Source organism: Trichechus manatus, unplaced genomic scaffold, assembly GCF_000243295.1.
Source record: "Trichechus manatus latirostris isolate Lorelei unplaced genomic scaffold, TriManLat1.0 scaffold00122, whole genome shotgun sequence".
Lineage (NCBI taxonomy): Eukaryota > Metazoa > Chordata > Mammalia > Sirenia > Trichechidae > Trichechus > Trichechus manatus.
The window spans coordinates 5,684,501-5,707,923 of record NW_004444058.1 but is presented as its reverse complement, the minus strand read 5'-3'; the positions used below and the strand labels follow the sequence as shown (position 1 = coordinate 5,707,923).

Here is a 23,423-nt window from a genome sequence, read left to right as displayed (position 1 = left end):
TCACTATGTGATGTCATCGTGTGTGACATTGTCATGTCTGTGTGTGACATCATTGCCATGTCTGTGGGTGACACTGTCACTATGTATGTGTGACATTGTCACTGTGTCTGTGTGTAATGTTGCCATGTGTGATGTCATCACCATGTGCGATGTTGTTGTGTATGTGACATTGTTACTGCATGTGATGTTATCACCGTGTCTCTATGTGACATTGTCATCAGTGTCTGTAGGTGATGTTATCATGTGTCTGGAGGTGACAGTATCACTCTGTGTGATATTGTCACCGTGCCTGTGACATTGACACTGTGTGGGGACATCACATGGCTGTGGTCACGTGGTGTGGGGGTGGGGATGTGAGCCAGCACTGGAGGTGTCCGTGGGGGTGGGGAGGACTTTGGTGCAGTGAGTGGGAAGCTTGTCCACCTGCGGCCTGGGCTGGGGGACGGCGGGAGGGTTGTGTTGGCACCGCAAGCATCTTGCTGCATCATTGAGTTGGGGGCCCCCTCGGTCCTCGAGGCCTGGAGTCTTCTCAGCCACTGGAGCAGAAAGGGGGTGGGAACAAACACACAACGGTCCGTCAGAAGACAGATGGACAGACAGAACTCACCAGCCCTGGAGGCTCATCTGCAAGATGTCCTGAGAAACTGGCCCTGCCTCCTCCTGCCCTGGGCCCCTCCTTGCTCCCAAGGACCCCCAGCCTACTTCGGGGTGCAGGCTCCTTCTTCAACTTCCACTCTTTGAACCTCCCCAGACTGTGGAGGAACACACCTCCCCACTGTGCAGATGAAGAGACTGAGGTTCAGAGAGGCCCCCTCATGTGCTCCAGGCCACTGTTGCAGCCTGTCTGGCTCTCCCAACACTACTCAGAGTCCTGGGGATTCTGGGAGTTTGCTCAGTAGTCTTGCCCCACTCCCCCCTTGGGACCTGAGGCCAGCCTCAGTCTCCCCCTTTTGTCCACACAGAATTGACCGGATGCTGGCACCTCACTCCCAGGAGCATTTTTGTTGTTGTTGTTCATTGTCGTAGTTTAAGTGAAAGTTTACATTTCAAGTTAGTCTCTTATACAAACATTTATACTTACATTGTTATGTGACCCTAACTGCTCTCCCTGTACTGTGACAGCACACTCCTCCTTTCCACTCCTGATTTCCCAGCTCCTGACCCTCTCTGCCTTCTCATCTCACCTCCGGACAGAAGCTGCCGGTTTAGTCACATGTATCTACTTGACCTAAGAAGCACACTCTACACAAGTATCAGTTTATGTCCCACAGTCCAGTCCAATCTTTGTCTGAAGAGCTGGCCTCGGAAATTGTTTTAGTTCTGGGCTGATAGTCTGGGGGCCATGCTTTCTGGGGTTCCTCCAGTCTCAGATCATTAAGTCTGGTCTTCTTACTAGAATTTGAGTTCTGCACCCCATCTTTCTTCAGGAGCATTTTTCTAGTGAGCCTGCCCCTGCTCACACACCTGCTATGGCTCCCCAGTGCCCTCAAGAGAAAGCCTGAACCTCTGGACCTGGTATCCAGGGCTCCTCCTGCTCTGGCCCTGCCCGGCCACCCTCAGGGACTCAAACCCCTACGGAAGTCCCAAATGATGCAAGATTCCAAGATTCTCTTGCACGACTTCCAGCTCATTGCTGCTGTCTGGAGAGCCCTTCCCCCTCCTGGGCCTGGCAGAGGTTCTCGTGAGGGGTCAAGGGTTGGCAGGAGGCTGTTTCCTGGTGGGGGAAGGAGGGGGCTGTGGCCAAGTCCTGCTTCCGCTGGCCCCCTCCCTTCCTTCCCTGTCTCTTCCCTGGGGCCCCAGGGCCTCACGTTCCTTGGCCGGGTCTGTCCCCTTCCCTGGCTCTACCTCCCCCCCGGACCAGGATTCTCCCTGTTTGGGGCCAGGGTCCCACTCCTGCTTTCTTGCCTCCAAGAAATGGTGGTCCCTGTGTTTCAGACAAGGAGAATGGGGCTCTGAAGCCTCCATCATCACCAGTGCAGTCACCTCTGCCCTGCTCCCCTGGCTGCCACCCCCTTGCCCCCCATAGTCTGTTCCCTCCTCTGCTCACAGCCCTCCCTGGGCTCCCAAAGTCCTCCTTGCAGCCACCGGGCCCTGCCTGCCCTTCCCTGTCACCTCCTGGCCCTCACCTTCTCCCACTCACCCCCTCGATTGCTGCATTCTGGCGACACCAGCCTCCTCACCAGGCATGATCCTACCCCAGGACTTTTGCACAGGCTTGCCCTCTGCCTGGTGCACCCTTCTGGGGATCGCCCCATGGCTCTTCCCTCACCTCCTTCAGCTCTTTGTTCGGACAATGTCACCTCCTTGTGAAGCCCTCCCTGACCCCCATCCACCGCGCCAGCCTCGTCACACCCCCTCATCCTTTTCCCGTCTCACCCATCACCAAAAACCCAAACAAACCAAACCCATTGCCGTCAGGTTGATTCCAACTCAAGGTGTCCCTATGTGCTTCAGAGTAGAACTGAGCTCCAGAGGGTTTTCAACAGCTGATTTTTCAGAAATAGATCACCAGGCCTTTCTTCCAAGATGCCTCTGGATAGACTCCAACCTCCAGCCTTTTGATTAGCAACTGAGTGCGTTCACCGTTTGCACTATCCAGGGACGAGCGGCTGCTCAATAAATATGGGTTGAACAATGAATCCACAGTGAACTCCACTCATGAACCAAAGAATCATAATAGTCATGAACTTGAGCTTGGCTCAAAGCCAGCAAGGGCTGAACTCACATCTTTAATCTTTCATGAACCCCCCTGGAGATTTTTGCCATCTCTGGCCACATAGCCCTGCCCCAATATTTACTTAATATTTGCCTCTATATCAGTGGTCTTTTTTAACTTAAACAGATTTCTCTGCAAAGGACACCCAGCCTCACCAAGTGTAGGAACACTAGTGCACTTGCCATCAAGAGCAAATGACTTAGAAATGTTCAATAAGCAGTAAGACTTTGTCCTCCAGTTGGGCTAGAGACTGAGCTGCATCTGCTCTTGAAACACAGGAGATTTGCAAATGTCCAGGAAGAGTTAAGGGTGAGCTAGCAACAGTGGAGATTTTCTTGAAGTTCAGAAAATGGAAATGGAATGAGCTCCCCACCTACCTCCTATGCTGGGGCAGGGTGACTAGCACCGGGCCTCGGACTGGCCCCTGATAAGATGCCTCTAAAATTTGGCTATTGTGAGTCTAAGGCGGTGACTCAGCCCTGTTCCCAGCTGGCTGAGCTGGAACTTGAACCCAGAGCTGACGCACACACACCCCTGCACCCTGGGTGGCCGGCGGTTGCAGCTGGAGGTTAGCGGGCCAGAGGCCCTTCCTTCGACCCTGCAGAGAAAGCCAGGCAGGGCCCAGGCCTGAGTGGGCATTGTTTTCTCAGCAGGGGGACGTCATTTGGGGTAAACAATGTCAAGTGTTTCCCCGGTTCTCAGCTGGGGCCCGGACAGGCCTGGGCTGGGAGCCCGGTCCGACTCGCCGCCGGCACCGCCACATGACCTCGGACTGGTCACTTCCCTGGGGCCTCAGTTTCCTCCTCTGAGAAATGGGGATAATAATAGAAACTCCTTCCTTGCTGTGAGGGCTTTGGGCCAAGACAGAGGGAGAAAAGTCGTGTTTGTCTGGAGCAAGTTCTTTTCCGGACCCTCTTGCTTCCCTCCCTGTGGGAAGCAGAGCTATTCAGAGCTGGAAGACAGTTCTGTAAGAAGGTGAGCTCCCCATCACAGGGTGTATGTGAGAGGAAGTGTGGTTGGGATGGACGTGAAGCCCTCCAGAGAGCTGGAGGACAGTTCTGTAAGGAAGTGAGCTTCCCAGCTCGTGGTTATGTAAGAAAAAGCATGGTGGAGCTGGACGTGGAGCCCCCTGGGAAGTTGAAGGCTGCGGTGCCATAGATTGCTTTTGCGTGACCTTTCTAGCCATAGCCTTGTAACTTCCACCCAAGTGATTGGGCAGGACTGTGTGATAGGGTAATTGTGGCCCACCAAGGGGATTGGTTAATTTTGCCATCCCGCTGAGCTTGAAATGAGCCACCCCAGAGGAGGGAAAGAAGAAAGAAGATCCCACCACCACCAAGAAAGAACAGCCAGGAGCCAGACATCTTTTGACCCAGGATCCCTGTGCTAAGAAGCTCCTGGAAGTAGGAGACTGAGAGAGGAGTGAGCTGTAACCCTGCAGATGGCAAGAAGTGGTGGCAGGAGAGACCTGGCAGCTGAGACCCCACAGCTGGAGATGGTGCGGTGGGTCCTGGCCCACAGAAAGAAAAAGCTGTGTGCCTTTGGGCAGAGGTCTAGGGCCAGGGAGAGGCGTGCCTGTGAGCAAGGCTGGTAAAAGGCTGTCCTAATGAAAGAACTGTATCCTTGAATGTTTCTGAGCCTGAATTGTAACTGTTACTTCCCTAATAAACCGTATAATTATGAGTATTGACTGAGTTCTGTGTGGCCATTGCAATGAATTATCGAACCCGGTAGAGAGTGCTGTGGGAAGGACTGTTGGTGTCAGAGTTGGTAAAGATGGTGGAAAGAGGAAGCATGTCTGACCTCTGCCTCATAGGAATCAGCCTTGGGCTGTTGGTCTTGATTCTTCTTCCTCCTTGTGAAGTTAGAGGAGGTCAGACACTACCCCCACACCGTTTTTACAACAGCAAAGTTTTGGAAGTCTGTTTGGCCCAGGCGCACCTGCATTTGTCTCCCTGCGGCTGCAACAGAGCCAACCTGACAATAGTCTGGAGGCGAAATGGTCAAAGGCACAGGTTTTCGGATCCAAGGTATCTGACTTAAAGTCCCAGCACCTCCTTGAGCTTGGGTGCCAAGCTGAAATGGGAACACTGTCCCCGGCCCCTCAGTCAGCAGCAGCATCCTGAACAGGAGTAGCCACCACCCTGGAGGAGCACTGGGCGTTCTCAGGGAGTCTGAGTCACCTTCCCTATGACGCACAGGGTGTCCCAACACATGACCAGCCCTGCGTTGGGGAGGGGTGCACCGGCGTCGGGCCATGACCTGAGCGCGTGCCAGGAGCCCTTGATACTCCTGCTGAGTCCCCCAGCCTTGGTTTTTACAGGCAAAGCATTTCCATACCCTTGACCTCAGGCCTCTTCGTTTTTGTGGAGGTGGAAACCGAGGAGCAGAGGCCTGGGTGAGAGACCCAGGGTCACTCTTGGATGTTGCTCCCTCAGCTCCAGCCACATCCCCTTCTGGCGGGTCTTCAAACCCTCCCCGCCCCAGTGCAGCCTCAAGGCTTTTGCACGTGCTCTTCCTGCTGCCTGGAGCACTGTTCCCTCTACTCTCGCTGTAGCCAGGTCCTCCTCACCGTTCAGCTCCAGGCCCTCTCTTGCTTGTCTGGTGTTTGAGAGCCTGGGCTCCTGTATGAACTCTGCATTTCCTGGCCGTGTTACCTGGGCCCCTGTTCCATCAATGAGCCAAAGACAGCCTCTGTGTATCAGCCCCAGGTTACCTACTTCTTCATAGCAAGCTGAAGCCCTTTAGCTTCCCCCGCCCCCCTCCCCCAAAAATAAAGCAGTTGCCGTATAGGTGGCTCTGACTCACGGTGACTCCGTGTATATCAGAGTAGAACTGTGCTCCGTAGAGTTTTCAATGGCTGTTTTTTTGGAAGTAGATAGCCAGGCCTTCTGAGGTGCCTCTGGGTAGCCTCAAACCGCCCACCTTTTGGTGAGTACCCAAGTGCATTCACTGTTTGTGCCACCCGGGAACTCCCCACCCCAAAAAAAAACCTGCCAGTGCCAAATTCAAATTTGTACACATCAAATTGTTTTTAAAAATGGTCCAAATACAAGGACTAGAAGGCAGGAGGGGACACAAGAAAGCTAGTAATAGGGAACCCAAGGTTAAGAAGGGACAGTGTTGACATGTCGTGGGGTTGTTAACCATTGTCATAGGGCAATATATGTACTAACTGTTTAATGAGAAACTATTTGTTCTGTAAACCTTTATCTAAGGTCCAAAAATATTAGCTGTGTGAGATCAAATTGACAACAGCAACTCAAAAGGTTTGATGGGAAGCCTAGGGGGCAGTGAGTTGAAGATAATGGTGATGGAATAGTTTGGAAAAGGATAGTGAGAATAGCAGCACAACTGTAAGAATGTAATCGATGTCATTGAATTGTACATGTAGAAACTTTTGAAATGGTGTAACTTTGGCTATGTATATTTTCACCAAAAAAACAAAAAGGTCCTCCAAGGTTAAGAAGGGAGACTTTTGACATGTCATGGGGTTGTTAACCAATGTCATAAAACAATATGTGTACTGACTGTTTCATGAGAAACTATTTGCTCTGTAAACCTTCATCTGAAGTACAATAAAAAAAAATGGTCCAAAATAAGCAGATTTTTAGCCAATTAGGGCCGACCTGCTTTATATACCCTGAAAAACTGTGCCCAACATCTGCTGGCCCTAGATACAATAAAATCCTGAAGTGATAAAGACCCTAAGGTGGTGGTTCAGTGGTAGGATTCTCGCCTTCCAAGTGGGAGACCCAGTCTGATTCTTGGCCAATGCACCTCATGCATGGCCACCACTCATCTGTCTGTGGGGACTTGGGTGTTGCTGTGATGCTGAACAGGTTTTGGCAGAGCTTGCAGACTAAGATGGATTAGGACGAAAGGCCTGGAAATCTGCTTGTGAACATCAGCCAATGAAAACCCTATGGATCACAATGGTGCAATCCAAAACCAATCATGGGGATGGCACGGGACCGGGCAGCATTTTGTTATACTGTGCATGGGGTCGCCATGAGTCGGGGTGACTCGACGGCAAAGTGCTGCTGCCTTCGGCACTCTCTGACTCAGAGCCTCCCCACCTTGCTGCAGAAGACATCACCTAGGCACACATAAGCCCTCCCCTTCTCCTCTTCCCCAAAGGTTTCCTTGCCCTCTTCTCCTTCTGGTGGCTTCCTGTGCCAGACCTTCCTGGCAGACCTTCTGCTGCAGGGGACTGTCCCCAGCATGGGACTGTCAATGTGTCGGCCCCAATAAATAGCTTGCTGTGCAACACTGCTGTCTTGTCGTCATATCTTTGTCCTTTATCAGCCCCTATACTCCCTCGAACTCACTACAGGCATGATGCACACCCTCTCTGTGTGTCAGTTTCCCCACCTGTTAGGGTTGCCAGGACTAAATGAGTTTATCATGCGAAGAGCTTAGAACTGTGCCAAGCTCACAGTCAGCCTAATAATTGTGGGCTCTTGGCCAGTCTTGTCATCATGACTTGTTCACTGCTGTCTCGCCTGATACTCTGGGACTTTTGTGAGGATGGAACCTAGTGTGTCTTGGTTGCTTCTGTGTTCCTGGACCCAGCACAGGGCCTGGTGTGCAGCAGACACTCGATTAGGGAAGTAGCAAGTGTGAGATGAGCTCCCTCCATCCCCAGCCCTGGTCCCAGCCTCGCCTGCAGCCCCGAAGGCTGCCCAACACCTCACCTGTATGGGGCTGCCACGTTGCTTGCAGAGTGCCTCTGGGACTCCAGGATCTTCCTCTTGAATTCCTCCAGAGTAGCTGAGTCTGTGGAGAGAGGGAAGGGTCAGGCCTGACCTGTTGCCCCAGTAGCCCCTGCCCCTGGGCTGGGGGTTGGGCTGGCAGCCTAGGATAGTGGGGCTAGGGTATGGTGCAGGGTGGAAAAGACCTCCCTCCCTCTGGCTCTACCCTCTGTCACTCACCGATGGGCGGGGGGTTGGGGAGAGAGCCCACGGGTCTTGGCAAGGGAAAGGGCATCGGCTGCGACTGTGGGAAGAAGGATGGAGAGAAGTTGTCAGGAGGGGTGGTGGGGGCCACTGAGCTCAAAAACCGGGAGACTTCTGCCCCTACATGCCTGGGTCTGATCCTTCCAGGGCAGAGAGACAGACAGATAGTAACAGACGACATACACCAATGGTAGGCATATGATCACGCACACCCACCATGAGCCCTCAAATGACTTGGGGACACTAGGGACTGGCTCCCCTTGGCTGCCCTCAAGAGACTTCACTCTTCAGGGCTAGCCCTGACTTGGTCTGCGTCTTGACCTCAGCTCTAACCACAACCCCAATGGTGTCAGCCCACCCAGCCTGGCCCTCCCAAACTGAAGCCAACCCACTCTGAAACCAACTCCACCTTGATCTTCAATGCCATACCCCCAAAATCCTGAGTCAAATCCTTCCAAACTAAAATCCAAGCCAATTCTGAACCCAATCGTAGCCCTAAATTCTGATCTCAACTTAAAAGCTAAACCTCCCTTAGCATAAAGCCCCCACCTAAACCCAATCCCAAACCTGGTCTGACCATACCTTTAGATCTAACTCCAACTCCAACCACATCTTGTAGACTCATCCACCATGAAAAGTCTAACTCCCAACTTCAAACCCTTAGCCCCAGCCCTAGGCTGCAGCATGCCCACCTGCAGACAGCTTCCCAAAACCCTAATCAACCCCAACTCCCACCTTATACCCCAACCTCTACCTGAAACTCAACCCCAAAACAGCCCCTACCCTAAACCCATCCTCAGTTTCAACTCAACCCCCAAATCCACCCCAGTCCTAAAGCCAATGCTCCATGGAGCCCTGACCTTAATCCCAATGCAGCCCACACCCTAAACCCATCCTCAGTCCCAACTCAACTCTCAAAAGCTCCTCAATCTTAAAAGACAAAGCTCCACGGACCCCTGACCTTAACCCCAAAGCAGCCCTTAACCCAGCTCCACAGGATTCTACTCTAGGCCCAGCCCTGACCCTCACCCCAATCCCAATATCCCTCAACCCTAACCCAGTGTCCCCCAGTCCTTCAACTCAAATATATACCAACTCCAACCCTAGACCCACCAGCCACCCTAAACCCAACTCAATCTCTACTCTTAAGTCATCGAGTAAGCACTTTGAACTGTGCCAAGATCACAGTAAGAGCCTAATAACTGTGGGCTCTTGGCTATTCTTAAAATCACGACTTATTTATTGTCTGTCTCTCCCAATTGTCTGGGAGTTTCATGAAAATGGCATTGTCAATGCCAGTCCCAATCTTAATGCCAGTAAAATCCTAAATTCACCTTTAGCTGCAAATCTTTAACCACCTCTAGACCCACCAGCCACCTACACCTACCAGAGACTCAACTCCAGTCTAAATGCCTAAACTCAATCCAATCCCACAGCAAGCGAAATCCTAGATTCATTTATCATCCAACCCTAGGCCTGCCACCCTACATGCAACCCTGACTCCACTTTTAACATTTTCTCACTCTCCAAACTCCAACTCAACCCCAATTTTAAGACTAATGAAATTCCAGATGGAGCTCTAATCTTAACCCAAACCAATTCCAGACACAGCAATCACCAAAAACTCACCTCAGCCCAACTATACTATAATTGAACTCTATCAGTTCAATGTCCACACTAACTTTTACTCTTGTTGTTGTTAGTTGCCATCGAGTTGATTCCAACTCATAGTGACCCCATGTGTGCAGAATGGAACTGCTCCATAGGGTTTTTAATTCGGAATCGACTCAATGGCAGTGGATTTGGTTGTTTTTGGTTATAGGGTTTTCAAGGCTATGACCTTTTGGAAGCAGAGCTCCAGGCTTGTCTTCCGAGGAGCCTCTGGTGGGTTCACACTGCCAATCTTTCAGCTAGTAGTCCAGTGCTTAACCATTCGTGACAGCCAGGGACCTGACTCTTACTCTAGAACTGATTAACCCCCTTCCTTAACCTGATGTCTCACCCAACCCTAACCCCATGCCCCCAAAACCTTCAACACAAATACATCCCAACTCTGACTCCAACCCCAATCCTAATCCTAACCCCAATCCTAACCTCAACCCTAGATGAATCCCTAGCCCTAACCCTAAACAAATTTGAGGACCACCAGCCACCTTAAACTCAACCCCAGCCTCAACTCTTCCCCTTTCCCTCTTTCTCAATTAGGTTCCTAATTCCAAACTCCACCCCAATCCTAATGCCAGCAAAACCCTAAATTAACACTTGACCATAACCTTAAAGCCAACTCAAGACTCAAGAGCCACCCCGGACTCAATTTTAAATCCACCCTCAATGCCTAAACTCAAACCAGTTCTAAAGCAACCAAAATCCTACATTCACTGCTTCACCCAACTCTAGACCCAGCAGCCACCATACCCTCAGCTCCAGTCTTAATCCTACACGATCCCATTTTCAATGCCAATTCTCATTCCAAACTCCACCCCAACCTAGTGCCAGTGAAACCCTCAATCAAGTCCTAACTAACCCAATATAGACATGGAAGCCAACCTCAAACCCAACTCTAAACCCAAGTTCAACATCACCACCACCTTGGCCTCCAGACCCAAGCCCAACACAACCCTGTTCTGGGGCCGCCGGCCCACCTTGGCCTTGATGCAGGTGTCCAAGGCTGAGTTGCCGATGGCCAACTGCATCTTGAGCTGCTCTGCCTCCTTCTTCTTCTCTTCCAGCTCCTTGGCCAAGCTATCTCTTTCCTTTCGCAGAGTCGCCTTCTCCTCCAGAGCTAGCTGGGTCTGCCGGGCACATTCGGCTTGGAGCTTGGCCTCTCGGGCCTGGGCCTCCTTCTCCACTTTCTCCTTGGCCTCCTGACTGGCCTGCAGGCCACGCTCAGCCTCCAGCTTCTGGCGCTGGAGGTCCGCGTTCTCGCGGGCCACGCGATCGATGTCCACTCGCAGGCTGCGGGCCAGCTCTGCCACCTTGGCGTTCATGAGTTCAGGCATGCGGTCACAGCTCCTGTGGATGGAGGCTAACTCCCCACCGAAGGAGTGGTAGGGGCCATAACTCAGGGAGTCCAGGGTGCGCGGGATTATGGAATCCCTCCAGAGGTTGCGCACGTCCGTCTCAAACTTATCCTTGTCCCACTGGAGGCAGAGGGTTTCCACTTTGCGCAGCTGCTCCTCAGCAATGCGCTTTTCTTGCTGCAGCTGCCCCTGTATCTTCCCGCAATCAACCAGCTGCTCCTCCACCTGCCGCTTGCCCAACACCAGGGCCTCCTTGTCTTTGGTGCACACTGCCTTCTCCTTTTCCAGTTCCAACTCCAGCGTCTTGGCCTTCTGGCCCAGCATGAAGAGTAAAGCTAAGGACACAGGAGATTCAGACATGAGAATGCCTGGGGCTTGGGGTCTACCACCCCAGTGCCCCACCTCCCACCCTACTCACAGTTGCAGCTCTTGTTGTTCTCATTGAGATGCTCCTTGCATTGCTTCTCACTCAAGATGATGGCAGCCATGTATCGTTCGTTGTTCAGATAGATGGCCTGGGAGGATGCAGGACACAAGATGGAGGGCAGTGAGCAGCCACTGTGGGCTCCCTGCCCTGGGCTGTCCAGTCTCATGGTTTGGGACCCAGGCTGAGCACCCATATGGCCTGGCTGGCTGCATTCACAAAGGGTGTAGGTCTGGTCTTTGTTATGGATTGGATGGTGTCCCCCAAAAAGTTATGTTGAAGTCCTAACCCCCGCACTGGTGAATGTCACCTTGTCTGGAAATAGAGATTTTCTTTGCAAATGTTATCAGTTAAATTAGTAGTCGTATCAGAGTAGTTGTTGTTAGCTGCTGTCAAGTCACTTCTGACTCTTGGCAACCCCATGTGTGCAGAGTAAAACTGCTCCATAGGGTTTTCAAGGCTGTGACCTATAGAGTTGCTATGAGTCAGAATTTGGTTTGTTTGTTTTTTTTTGTTTAACCTTTTGGAAGCAGGTCTCTAGGCCTTAACTTCCAAGGTGCCTCAGGGTGGGTTTGAACTGCCAATCTTGGTTATTAGCCCAGTGCTTAACCATTTCACCACCCAGGGACTCATACCAGAGTCCTGGGTGGAGCAGTGGTTAAGAGCTCGGCTGCTACTCAGAAGGTCAGCAGTTCAAATCCACCAGCTGCTCCTTGGAAACCATATGGGGCAGTCCTACTCTGTCCCATAGGGTTGCTATGAGTTGGAATCAACTCAACGGCAACGGGTTTGGTTTTTTTTGGGTTTGGGACTCATACCAGACAGAGTAGGGTGGGTCCTAATCCAAATCCTTTCTGACTAGTGTCTAATAAAAGAAAAGGACAAACACAGAGACAGAATCACACATGGGTGAGAAGACAGACGCCATGTAACGATGCATCTAAAAGCCAAGGAATGCCTGGGCTGCCGGAAGAGGAAAGAGACGCAGAAGGATGCTCCCAAGGGACTTCATAGGGAATGCAACCCTGCCAACGCCCTAAATTCAGACTTCTAGCCTCTACAACTGTGAGACAATAAATTTCTGTTCTTTAAAGTCACCCCCCCCTCAAAAAACCAAACCAACTGCCATCAAGTCAATTCTGATTCATGGTGACCTCATGCCCCATGTGTGTCAGAGTAGAACTGCACTCCATAGGGTTTTCAATGGCTGATTTTTCAGAAGTGGATCGCCAGGCCTTTCTTCTGAGGTGCCTCTGGGTAGACTCAAATCTCCAACCTTTCAGTTAGCAGCCTAGTGCATTGATCTTTTATGCCACCCAGAGATTCCTGAGTCACCGACTTTGTGGTATTTTGTTATGGCAGTCCTGGGAAACTGAGACAGTCTTCAAAGTTTTTACAATTAATACTATTCAGCAATAAAAAGGAATGAAGTACCAATACACGCCACAACATGGATGAACCTTAAAAACATTGTGTGCATAGTTGAGGTCAACTGATCTTTGATAAAGTTGCTGTTATGGATTGACTTGTGTCCTCCAAAAATGTGTGTCAACTTGGCTAGGCTACCATTCCCAGTACTGTGTGTTTGTCCACCATTTTGTCATCTGATGTGATGTGATTATCCTATGTGTTGTAAATCCTGCCTCTGTGATGTTAACGAGGCAGGATTAGAGGCAGATATGTTAATGAGACAGGACTCAATCTACCAGATCAAGTTGTATCTTGAGTCAATCTCTTTTGAGATATAAAAGAGAGAAGCAAGCAGAGGAGAGGGACCTCATGCCACCAAGAATGAAGAACCAGGAGCAGAGTGCACCCTTGGGACCCAGGGTCCCTGTGCTGAGAAGCTCTTAGACCAGGGGAAGATTGATGACAAGGACCTTCCCCCAGAGCCAAAAGAGAGAGAAAGCCTTCCCTGAAGCTGTCACCCTGAATTTGGACTTCCAACCTCCTAGGTGAGAGAATAAATTTCTCTTTGTTAAAGCCATCCACCTGTTGTATTTCTGTTGTAGCAGCACTAGATAACCTGAGTCAGGTGCCAAGATAATTCAATGGCAGAATAGTCTCTTCAACAAATGGTGCTGGTACAACTGGATCTCCACGTACAAAGGAAAGAAGTTGGGTGCTTACCTCACATCATATATAAAGATTAACTCAAAATGGATCAGAGACCTAAATGTAACAACTAAAAACATAAAATTCTCAGAAGGAAACATATTGGTAAATCTTCATGACCTTGAACTTGGAAATGGTTTCATAGATATGGCACCAAAAGCATAGGCAACAAGAGAAAAAAATGGATGGGACTTCATGAAAAGTAAAAAGTTTTGTGCATCAAAAGACACCATCAAGAATGCGAAAATATAGCTCACAGAATGGGAGAGAATATTTGCAAATCATAAGGGACTACTATCCAGAGTGTGTGTATATATATATATATATATATATATATTAGTGTGTATATATATGTATATATGAGTGTCTATATCTATCTATCTATATGTATATATACAGACTCATAGCAATCCTATAGGACAGAGTAGACCTGCGCCATAGTATTTCCAAGGTGCAGCTAGTGGATTCGAACTGCTGACCTTTTGGTTAGCAGCCAAATGCTTAACCACTGTGCCACCAGAGTTCCATACAGAAAACTTTCCAAGAGAACCCTCTGCAGAAACATAATAAGTTAAGACGCAAGCAAGGAGGGTTTATCTTTCTGCAACACCAGTGTCCTTTCTTCCTTTCCGAGCTGAACCTCTGTTGCTATACTCTGGGGTAGGAGGTGGAGGACAGAAATAGCTTGTGAAGCTCCTGGCTTTTTTCCAAAGTCTTAGCCACGGAGGGGAGATATGCGGGTGAGGATAGAGTGAGCTGGCTTCAAATGTGAATTGAAAAAGAGATTTCCATTGGGCCAGAGCAAGTGGCAAGAGGAGCTCAGGACCCTGCTTCTCTGCCACACCCCAGCAAGAAATACCACCTGGTCCACTGGCTGGGGTACTGGCAAGTTGGCAAAGACTGGGGTGCGGAGACCCTGAAGATTATGGAGTTAAGCCCCCTGCCCTCTGCAGGGGTGCAGGGCCAGAAATTCAGTTGCATTTGTAGAAAATTTAAGAAAAATCATATTTCTGGCACAACAAGGACTGCGGAGAGACCAAGATTCAGACCCGCTCTGATCAGAGTCCCTGGGTGGTACACACGGTGATTTGTGCTAAGCTGCTACCTGAAAGGTTGGAGGTTTGAGTCCGCTCAGAGGTGCCTTGGAAGAAAGGCCTGGCCACTGACTTTCGAAAGCTCAGCTATTAAGAACCCTATGGAGCACAGTTCTACACTGACACACACAGGGTCTCCATGAGTCCAAGTCGATTCCACAGCAACTGGGTTTTTAAGATCAGAGACAAGGGCCCACCCTGGGGGTCTGAGTAGGGGCAGCACGGCCCTGTCCTGAGAGTCTAAAGGGGGAGAGAGGACCCTGCCCTGGGGGACTGAGGGGGGAGATAGAACCCTGCCTTGGGTGTCTGAATGGCACCCTCCACATCCTCCCTGCCCAGTGGGGAGGGCTGGGTGGTCTGAGACCCCAGTGTAGACCTTTCCTCCTGTGGGAGAAACAACCGCTGCCCCCCACCCGGCGTTCTCTCACCCCCGCCCTCCCCATCTCCCCCATCCCAGCCCCAGCCTGAGAGGAGGCTCTCACCGTCCCCTCCCTTCACTATCCCTGGGCTAGCAGGCCCTTCCCAGAAGAGATGTATGTGAGAGGACATGGGTGACCGTCAAGTATGTTGTGCACGAGCTGGAGATGCAAGGGGGTGATGGGGTCTCCACATGACCCCCAAGTGTGCAGTTGCGACTGTCCCCCAGGACATCCTTTCCGCCCTCCCCCCCAAATCCACCCAGGAAAGTTCCTCCTCTCGGGCCTCCATTTCCTGGTCCACAAAAGGGTTTACAGATTCTCACTACCTCCTAGGATTCAATGATGTGGTAATATTTATAAGGTGGACACAGCACACAGGGAAATACAGTCGTTATGAGGAGCCCTGGTGGTACAGTGGTTAAGTGCACGGCTGCTAACTGAAATGTCAGTGGTTCCAACCCACCAGTGGCTCCGAGGGACAAAAGACCTGGGGATCTGCTCCCTTAAAAATTACAACCTAGGAAACCCTATGGAGCAGCTGTACTCCGTCCCATAGGGTTGCTATGAGTCGGAATTGACTCAGCAGCATCCAACAACAACAACATAGCTCTTACGGAGTCTGGGTGGTGCTAAAGGTGAGTGTGCTCGGCTGTTAACCAGAAGGTTGGCAGTTCAAGTCCACCCAGAGGTATCTTGGAAGAAAGTTCTGGCGATCTACTTGTGAAAAATCAGATACTGAAAACCCTATGAGCACAGTTCTACTCTGACACACATGGGGTCACCATGAGTCAGAATCAATTTGACGGCAACGGGTTGGTTATAGTTATTATGACTGACTAAGAACCAAATGCTGAGAGCTTTTATTTAACCAAAAACAGGCTGGCAATCTGCTTCCAAAAGGTCTTGAAAAACCTATGAAGCAATTTGACTCTGCACACATGAGGTGGCCATGAGTCAGAATCAACTCCAGGGCAAATAGCAACAACACCACTTTGCATCTAGTGTACGTGGGCTCATTGCGAGCTCTTTACACATATTATGTCATGGGTTTGGGCTGCCAGTTCACATACAGGACACCCAGGTAAAGGTGGATTTCAGGTAAACAATGAATCATTTTTTTAGGATAAATATAGCCCCAAAATTGCATGGGATATACTTATCCTAAAAAAAAAAAAAATTCTTCATCGTTTATTGACATGGGCTCCTCAGGTAAAATGTAGGTTCTGTGACAGGCCCTGTCTCACAGATGAGGACATGGGGGCTCAGAGAGGCGGTATGAGGCCACCCAGGGTCTCAAGGGGCCTGAGTCCTTACCCGGTCACCCTGGCACTGGCGGAAGCTGGCGTTGATGCGGTCCAGGTCACGGCGGGCATTCAGCAGTAGCTGCATGATGGTCTCCTTGGCACGGGTGGTAAGGTTGAGCTCCTTGGTCAGGTTGGCCTGGGAGGCTGTGAGCCCCACGACCTGGCCATAGAGGCCTTCAGCCCGGCGCTCCGTGGCCTGCAGGTTGGACTCGGTGCCACCGTGCACATTGCCATACACCATGAAAAGCACGAGGCCCAGGATGATGAGGAACTGGATGAGGGAGACGAAGAGGAAGAAGTAGCGAAAGTAGTACCAGCAGCCCCGTTCACCACCCCCCGCCTTGTGCAGCCCCCGTGAGTATGGCCCCCCGCGCTCCATGACCAGGCCCATGTGCAACCCTCGGCTGGCTGGTCTGCTCTGGGCACGGCGGTGGCCCCTCCTGGATATCGTCACAAGAGGAGTGTTTATATTACTTCTTTTAATACTTCCTCTGCCTGGCTCCTTCCTGGCCAGGAGGAAACGGGGGCTGCGGGTTATCACAACACTCCCATGCAGGTTATCACAACACTCCCACCCGGGCTATTGAGGGGGGCCAGGCGCAGCTGGGCGGGGTGACCTGCCTCCCTGAGCCTCAGTTTCTCCCCTCCCTCGCCCTTGCTCGGTGACACTGTTCTCAGCACAAGATGTGTATGATCTCATTTAACACCCCTAGGCCTGGTGGAGTCCCTGGGTGGCGCAAACAGTTCACACGCTCAGCTGCTAACTGAAGGATTCAAGTCTACCCAGAGGCACCTCAGAAGAAAGCCCTGACAATCTACTTCTGGAAAGTCAGCCGTTAGAAACTCTGTGGAGCACAGTTCTACTCTGACACACATGGGGTCGCCATGAGTCAGGGTCAACTTGACAGCAATTGGTCCAGGTCTGCTGCTATCCTCATTATGCAAAGGAGGAAACTGAGGCACAGGGAGGAGGAAGGACTTGCCCTGGGTCTCCTGGTTCGCAGACCTGGAATTTAACCCCTGCAGGCTGGTTGAGTGTGTACCCACTTCACAGCATTGTTAAACAAGGCAAAACTTAGGAAGGGCTTAGCCCAGAGCTGGGTACACAGTAGGTGTTCAATAATTGCACTCGAGAGCTCCTTTTGGAGAGCTGGACTATGGATGGCAGCAGTGCTAGGTTCCCTAAATTCTGTCATCTGCCTAATGTCCCGTTCACTTCGGCGCTCAGTAAGTGCTTCAGGCTAGCAGAAGGAGCTCTGGATTTGGAGCTCAGTCTGTGCCTCAGTTTCCCCCTCTGTAAGATACAGGGCTGTGGTGAGGCTCACGAGAAAGGATTGGCTGCTATTATTATTACTATTTGCTGTTATTATTGTTACTATTATTATTACTCAGCAGCAGGACGGGGGAGCTCAGTGAGATGGTGAATTTGAGAAGTGTCCAGCTAGGTTGGGGACCAACTTCCTGCCTCCTGACCTCCTGACTCTTGAACCCACACTGACCTCCAGTCTTGGGGAGACAGAGCGTGAGACAGACACCCCTAGTCCCAGGGGGTCAGGGCTGGGTAGGGGGAGATGGTTGGGGCTGAGGAGGAGGCTGGACCCTGAATAACAATAACACAATTGCTGTCCACTATGGGAGACAGTAGGGCGAAGGCCAGGGCACTCTCTATTAGCCAGGGTGATGTCGTGGGGGGCTACTTGACAGGGGAGGGGTCCTCCAGGGTGGTGCTCCACAAGGTGGGAAGAGGAGGGGGATTGAGTTGAGAAGGAGGAAGTTCCCAGGGGGAGTCAGGAAACCACTGTCTGACCTTTGGCCTTTGTAGCTACCCTGGTGGTTCCTGATTCCGGACCCCTGGCAGCTCAGGGGGGTGGGGTGGGTGAGAAGGGTCGGGGGCTGCAGCTGGTGCCCAACCAGCTGTTTATCCAGGCTCGCCAGGCCCACCCAGAGCCCCCAGAGCGGGGTAGAAGGAGGAGGTGTGCGCTAATGGGGGCATGTAGGCAGAGTGCGGAGCGGGTTACAATTTAGAGCGCTGGAGTTAACTTCTGGTGGTGCCATCTGCCAGCCATGTGACTTCCCCTCTCTGAGTCCAGCTTTCCCCTGTCGAAAATGGAGGCAATGTAGCTGGTTGTGAAGCACTTAACAGTGCTTGGCACACACTCAGCGGTAACAAATGGTGCTTTTTTTTTTTTTTTTTTTTTTTTAAGATAGGAAGGGCTGGGACTAGGAGCACCAGGGTAAGGGGGACATGACAGGGGTGGAGGAGGCCTGGGTGACAAGAGTCCACCAGAGGAACTTAGGCAGGGGCAGTGCCTGGACAAACGCTGGAAGGTGTAATAATCTTGGTGTGTACTTTAAGATGCTGGATATTTGTTATGGGTTGAATTGTGTCCCCAAAAAGATATGTTGAAGTTCTAACCCCTGCGAACATGAAGGTGTTATCATTTAGATTAACTGAGGACAAACTGGAGTAGGGTGGGTCCTAATCCAATATATTGTTGTTATACTTAGGTGCCGTGGAGTCGCTTTCAATGTATAGTAACCCCATGTGACAAAGTGTTACCGCGATAACGCGGATTGGAGCCCCCTGCCACAATAGCCAATTCTGAGACAGGGGTGAGGTGAGCAGCAAGAGTTTTGTTATATATCGATATATAGGAGACAGAGGGGAATAGATTCCTCCCAAAACCCGGCTACCCCACTGGAGATTGGCCGAAGGCTTTTATAGGCGACTGGATTATGGGTCTTAGAAATTTGTGTTAGTTCTCCCTTGAGATGGTCACATTCCAGATGAGTTAATCTTGTCTTGGGGTTTACCTGGCCACATCTTGGTTTTCTTGTCCCCAGATGGGTGCTTTGTTTGGTTTGTCATTCCTAGATCATTATCACTTGTTTTCCACCCTCCAAGGAGGGACATTGATTAATCTTAAACTTTTTTATAGAGACTGCGACAGGAGAGAAAAACAAAATCATGAGACAATGCGGGGGTTAGCAATGGGGAGTGATAATAGTGAGCCAGACCTATGCAGCCTCTTCCAATCCCCCCTTTTATTGGAAGTTTCTTAATCTTGGGAAACAAGGTGTTGCTTCTTTTCTGACTACTCCCTGCTGGCTGGGTGCGTCGGCTGGGTGAGAAACCTCTCGACTAGGGGCCATAGGTGCGGGGTGAGTTAGAGTGGAAATTGGCTGCATCTTGGTGAATGAGATGACATTCGTCCTCAGAGCTTGAAAAAAGGGCATCCCCATTTACCAGGGTAAAAATTTTTCTAGTCTTGAAAGTATTTGTCATTCTTTTTGTTAATAGTCTCATAAAACAGGGAACACAAAAACAAACTAGAATAATCACTGTTCTTAAGGTTCCTCTTTCAGGCTCTTCTATGGCCCACTTAACTGGACCTACTGTAGTTAGGGTTGAGAGTGTCCCCAGCTTGCAGGGTCAGTGTCCCCTTTGCCTCTAGGGTCGCTGGCACCTTTTCTGTCCAGGTCTCCTGGAAAAATAGAAAGATAGAGGGAAACAAGGACAAAATCATTGTACCGTAAGCTTCTTGAACTTGTACTTCAGGCCCTGAACGGAGTACAGGAATATGGTGGCTCTTTGTTTTCTGCTGCTTTCTCTTCTTCTGGTGGGGCTGCTTTTACTCTCAATTGATGCACCCATGTGGCTACTCTTGCTAATTTCAGAGATGAGTGGGTGGTCAGGAGAACTTCAAAAGGTCCCTCCCACTGAGGGGCCACTTGATCTTCCGGGAGTTGATGCTTCCAGGTTTTCAACAGGACCTGATCTCCGATCTCTGGGGTTGGAACCTGTGGAGCGAGTGTCAGAAGGAAAAGACAACCGAGAAGAAGCATACTGATTAACAGTGTTTATGACAGCTCTCAGAGAACAGACCCAGTCCCTTTTCTCTACTTCGGTCATCACTGAGGTGGGGGAAACTAGACTTTTTCAGGAATCGTCTCCCATATATTAATTTGTAAGGGCTCAATTTGGGCCCGCTTCCAGGGGTTACCCAGATTCTGAGAAGGGCAACGGGGAGAACTTGTATCTAAGTGGAGCTTGTCTCTTCGCAAAGTTCCGTCAAGGACTTTTTCAGAGTATGGTTCATCTTTTCAGTCTTTCCAGTCGATTGTGGTCTCCAGGCTGAGTGTAATTTCCAATTTATATCTGAAACCTTATTGACTTCTTGGGTGACTGTTGCCATGAAAGCTTTCCTGCTGTCACTCTGGACTGAGATTGGAAGATCAAAATGGGTTATGATTTCTTTGAGTAACGCCTTGGTCACCTCTTGGGCTCGTTTTGTTTGACAAAGGAAAGCCTCCACCGACCTTGAGTAGGTGTCCACAAAAACCAGCAGATATTTAAAATTTCCAGGTGTCCGGGCATTATACTACTGCCACCTGAAGAGGATCATTGATTACCTTCAGGAGTTCCAGGATTTCTGGTACATGTTTTATTTCTTTGTTGGCAGATGTCAGAAGTCCCCTTTCTTTCCACAAGGCACTGTGTGAGTGAAGGACCAGATGGGCATATTTATTATCAGTATACACAGTTATGCGTCTTCCTGCTCCTAGTCGCAGGGCCCGCCCAAGGGCTATGAGTTCAGCCTTTTGAGCTGAAGTGCCGGCAGGAAGTGGAGCTGCCTCTAAGACCTCAGTTTGTGTCACCACCGCATATCCTGCCTTGTGGCTTCCTTCATATAGAAAGCTACTGCCATCCGTATACATTTCTATCTCTGGGTCAGTCAAGGGAACATCTGAGAGATCTGGTCTACTAGAATAAACCTCCCTTCCTCAATTATCTCTAGGCAGTCATGTACGGGGGCATCTTCCGAAACAGGAAACAATGTGGTGGGATTAAGGGAGGAGACAGCCTTCAAAACCACGTTTGAGTTGTCTAGCAGGATTGCCTGATATTTTCCCATCCGTCCTGCTGTGAGCCAAAACCCCCCGCTTTGGTTCCAAAAGAGGCAGAACTGTATGTGGTGTGTTTACCGTTACCTTTTGTCCAAGGGTGAATTTCTTGGCTTCCTGTAACAGGTCATATGTTGCAGCCATGGCTCGAAGACAAGGAGGCCATCCCCAGGCCATGTTGTCCATCTGTTTTGAAAAGTAGGCCACCGGTCACCTAGCTGGTCCCAGGGTTTGAGTTAGTAACCCCACAGCAATTCCCTGTCTTAATATCAGTCCATTCAATGGCAAATAGAGGCTGAGACTCAGGTTGTAGAGGAATACAAAAGAAGGCATCTTTCAAGCCCAGTACCGAAAACCAAGCATGTTGACTGGGTATAGTAACCAAGAGGGTATATGGGTTTGGCACAATTGGATGAATGTCCTCTACTATTTGGTTGATTTTCCTTAGGTCTTAAACAGACCGATATTCCTTTGTCCCTGGTTTCAACACCGGTAAGATAGAGGTGTTATACAAAAACTGACAAAATGTCAAAAGTCCAATTTTTATGTATCGATGCACCAATGGTGCGATCCCTTCCAAAGCTTCCTTGCGGAGGGGATATTGTCTCTGGTTTATAATAGGTGCTCCTGGTTTTAAAGTAATTTTAACTGGTGCAGCTGACTTGGCTCACCCAGGCCTTTCTAATGCCCAGACCTCCGGATTCACCTTTTGTTGAATATGGAATGACACTATTTCTTCTTGCAACAGTGTTGCCTGCAAGGCACATGCATTTTCAGGTGGGATCTGTAGAAAATGGCAAGGAACAACTCCGCCATCGTATTTGGGTTACTCCGATAAGGAGGATTGTGATTCTTCCAATTATACAAGTCGGAGGTAGAGAAAGAAGTATGTACTAACATTGTTCCTCCTTCAGCTGGAATTTTTCTCAGAGGAAATTGCCCTGCCCGAGCCCTGGCAGTCCCCTCACTGAAGACAGTACCCTGACCGGTGTGTGTAGGGGGGAGACCATACCTGAAGAAGTTGGACTCTTACTTCCCAATTCCCTTCCTTCGTCAGTTCCTTTCAAAGTGGCCGGACTAGAATCAGGCTCAGCCCTTTCTGTGGGGGACTCTGCTGTCATTCCTTGACGCAACCTGTCGGCTTCTACTGCACCTTCCCTATATGGCGTGGTGGGGGTGGGGGGAGCGAAGCAGTTATCGGGGCTATTCTTTCTAAGAGGGGACTCTCCAGTGAGGATTCAGGAAGCACTTTTGCCTTCGGCTTTCCCTGGAAAAGAACTTGGTTAGAGGGATTCAAAGTTTGATAGAGAGACATGAAAGCTTGAATATAGGGAACTTTGTCCCATTTTTTCCTACAAAACAAGTCAAGTTGAAAAATCATGCCGTAAGCCAAAGACCCATTTTGGAGCCAATGTTCCTGGTCCCCCAGCTGGTATTGGGGCCATGCATTGTTACATAAGCATATCATTTTCTTTCTTGTCATAGGCTCATAGCTATACCTCCTCCAGTTTGTTAGAATGCAGCCTAGAGGAGATTTGGCTGGGATAGATGGATCTCCCCCCATAACAGGTGTTTGCTTATGCATAAGCAGCATCAGTAACTGCTTTTCATGTGCCTCAACAGCAACTACATTCTGCAAAACCTCAGATTGAATATCAATATAAATACAGCAACATTTACCTATTAAGGCACAAACTGTTTCCTGAGAGACTAACAGGAAGGGTAATACTATTCTATTGTGTAAAATCATAGCTCAAATTTCAGACACTTCTCTGGTTATGATAGTTACAACTTTGCTAAGTTTACCAACAGAACTTCTAATTCAAGAGTTACAATATCTAAACCCATTAGTTAGATAGTTTAAGAGAAAGGAAAATGGTTTCTTATATCCAGAAAATAGGACCTTAAAACATCAGCAATATTCCCACATAAAACCCATAGTTTCCTTTTGTTTACTCAGTCTTATGTAGTTAATTTTTGTTCCACGTGATTCTGGATCAGCAGCAGTGTGGGAACCCATCAGCTTCTACATAAAAGTTCTGGAAATCTTGATTGAGTCTAGTCACAGTCCTTTTCATAAGTCCAATATAGTTCATCTTTTTTTGAGATATTTTGGTCAAATGTTTTCAGCAAATCAGTAAAGAAAAAAACTTATCTGCAGATGACAAAACTTAATATGGCCATGATTAACTTATAAAAATAATACTGTTAATAGTGAAAGACCTGATAGAAGTTAATTACAAGCACAACATAAAGGCCAAATAAAACCAGTTAAAAAAAAAACTTTAGATAAAAGTATTTCTAAATATAACTATCAACTGTACTTTAAAAAAAAATTTTTTTTTTATTGTACTTCAGATGAAGGCTTACAAAACAAATAGTTTCTCATGAAACAGTAGTACATTGTTTTATGACATTGGTTAACAACCCAACAACATGTCAACCCTCTAACTTCTCAACCTTTTTTT

The 23,423-nt window shown here is 49.5% G+C and overlaps 1 protein-coding gene across 1 annotated transcript; it reads right to left on the bottom strand.

Moving 5' to 3' along the window:
- Positions 1 to 364: 364 nt before the first annotated feature.
- PLVAP (plasmalemma vesicle associated protein) lies at positions 365 to 16,441 on the bottom strand. Its single transcript, XM_023738753.1, has 6 exons — positions 16,061 to 16,441; positions 11,113 to 11,209; positions 10,317 to 11,029; positions 7,651 to 7,714; positions 7,414 to 7,495; positions 365 to 536 (listed from the first exon to the last, which is right to left on the bottom strand). The coding sequence occupies exons 1-6, from the start codon at positions 16,439 to 16,441 to the stop codon at positions 530 to 532; spliced, it is 1,344 nt and encodes a 447-aa protein (XP_023594521.1). The 3' UTR covers positions 365 to 529.
- Between the last annotated feature and the right edge of the window lie 6,982 nt (positions 16,442 to 23,423).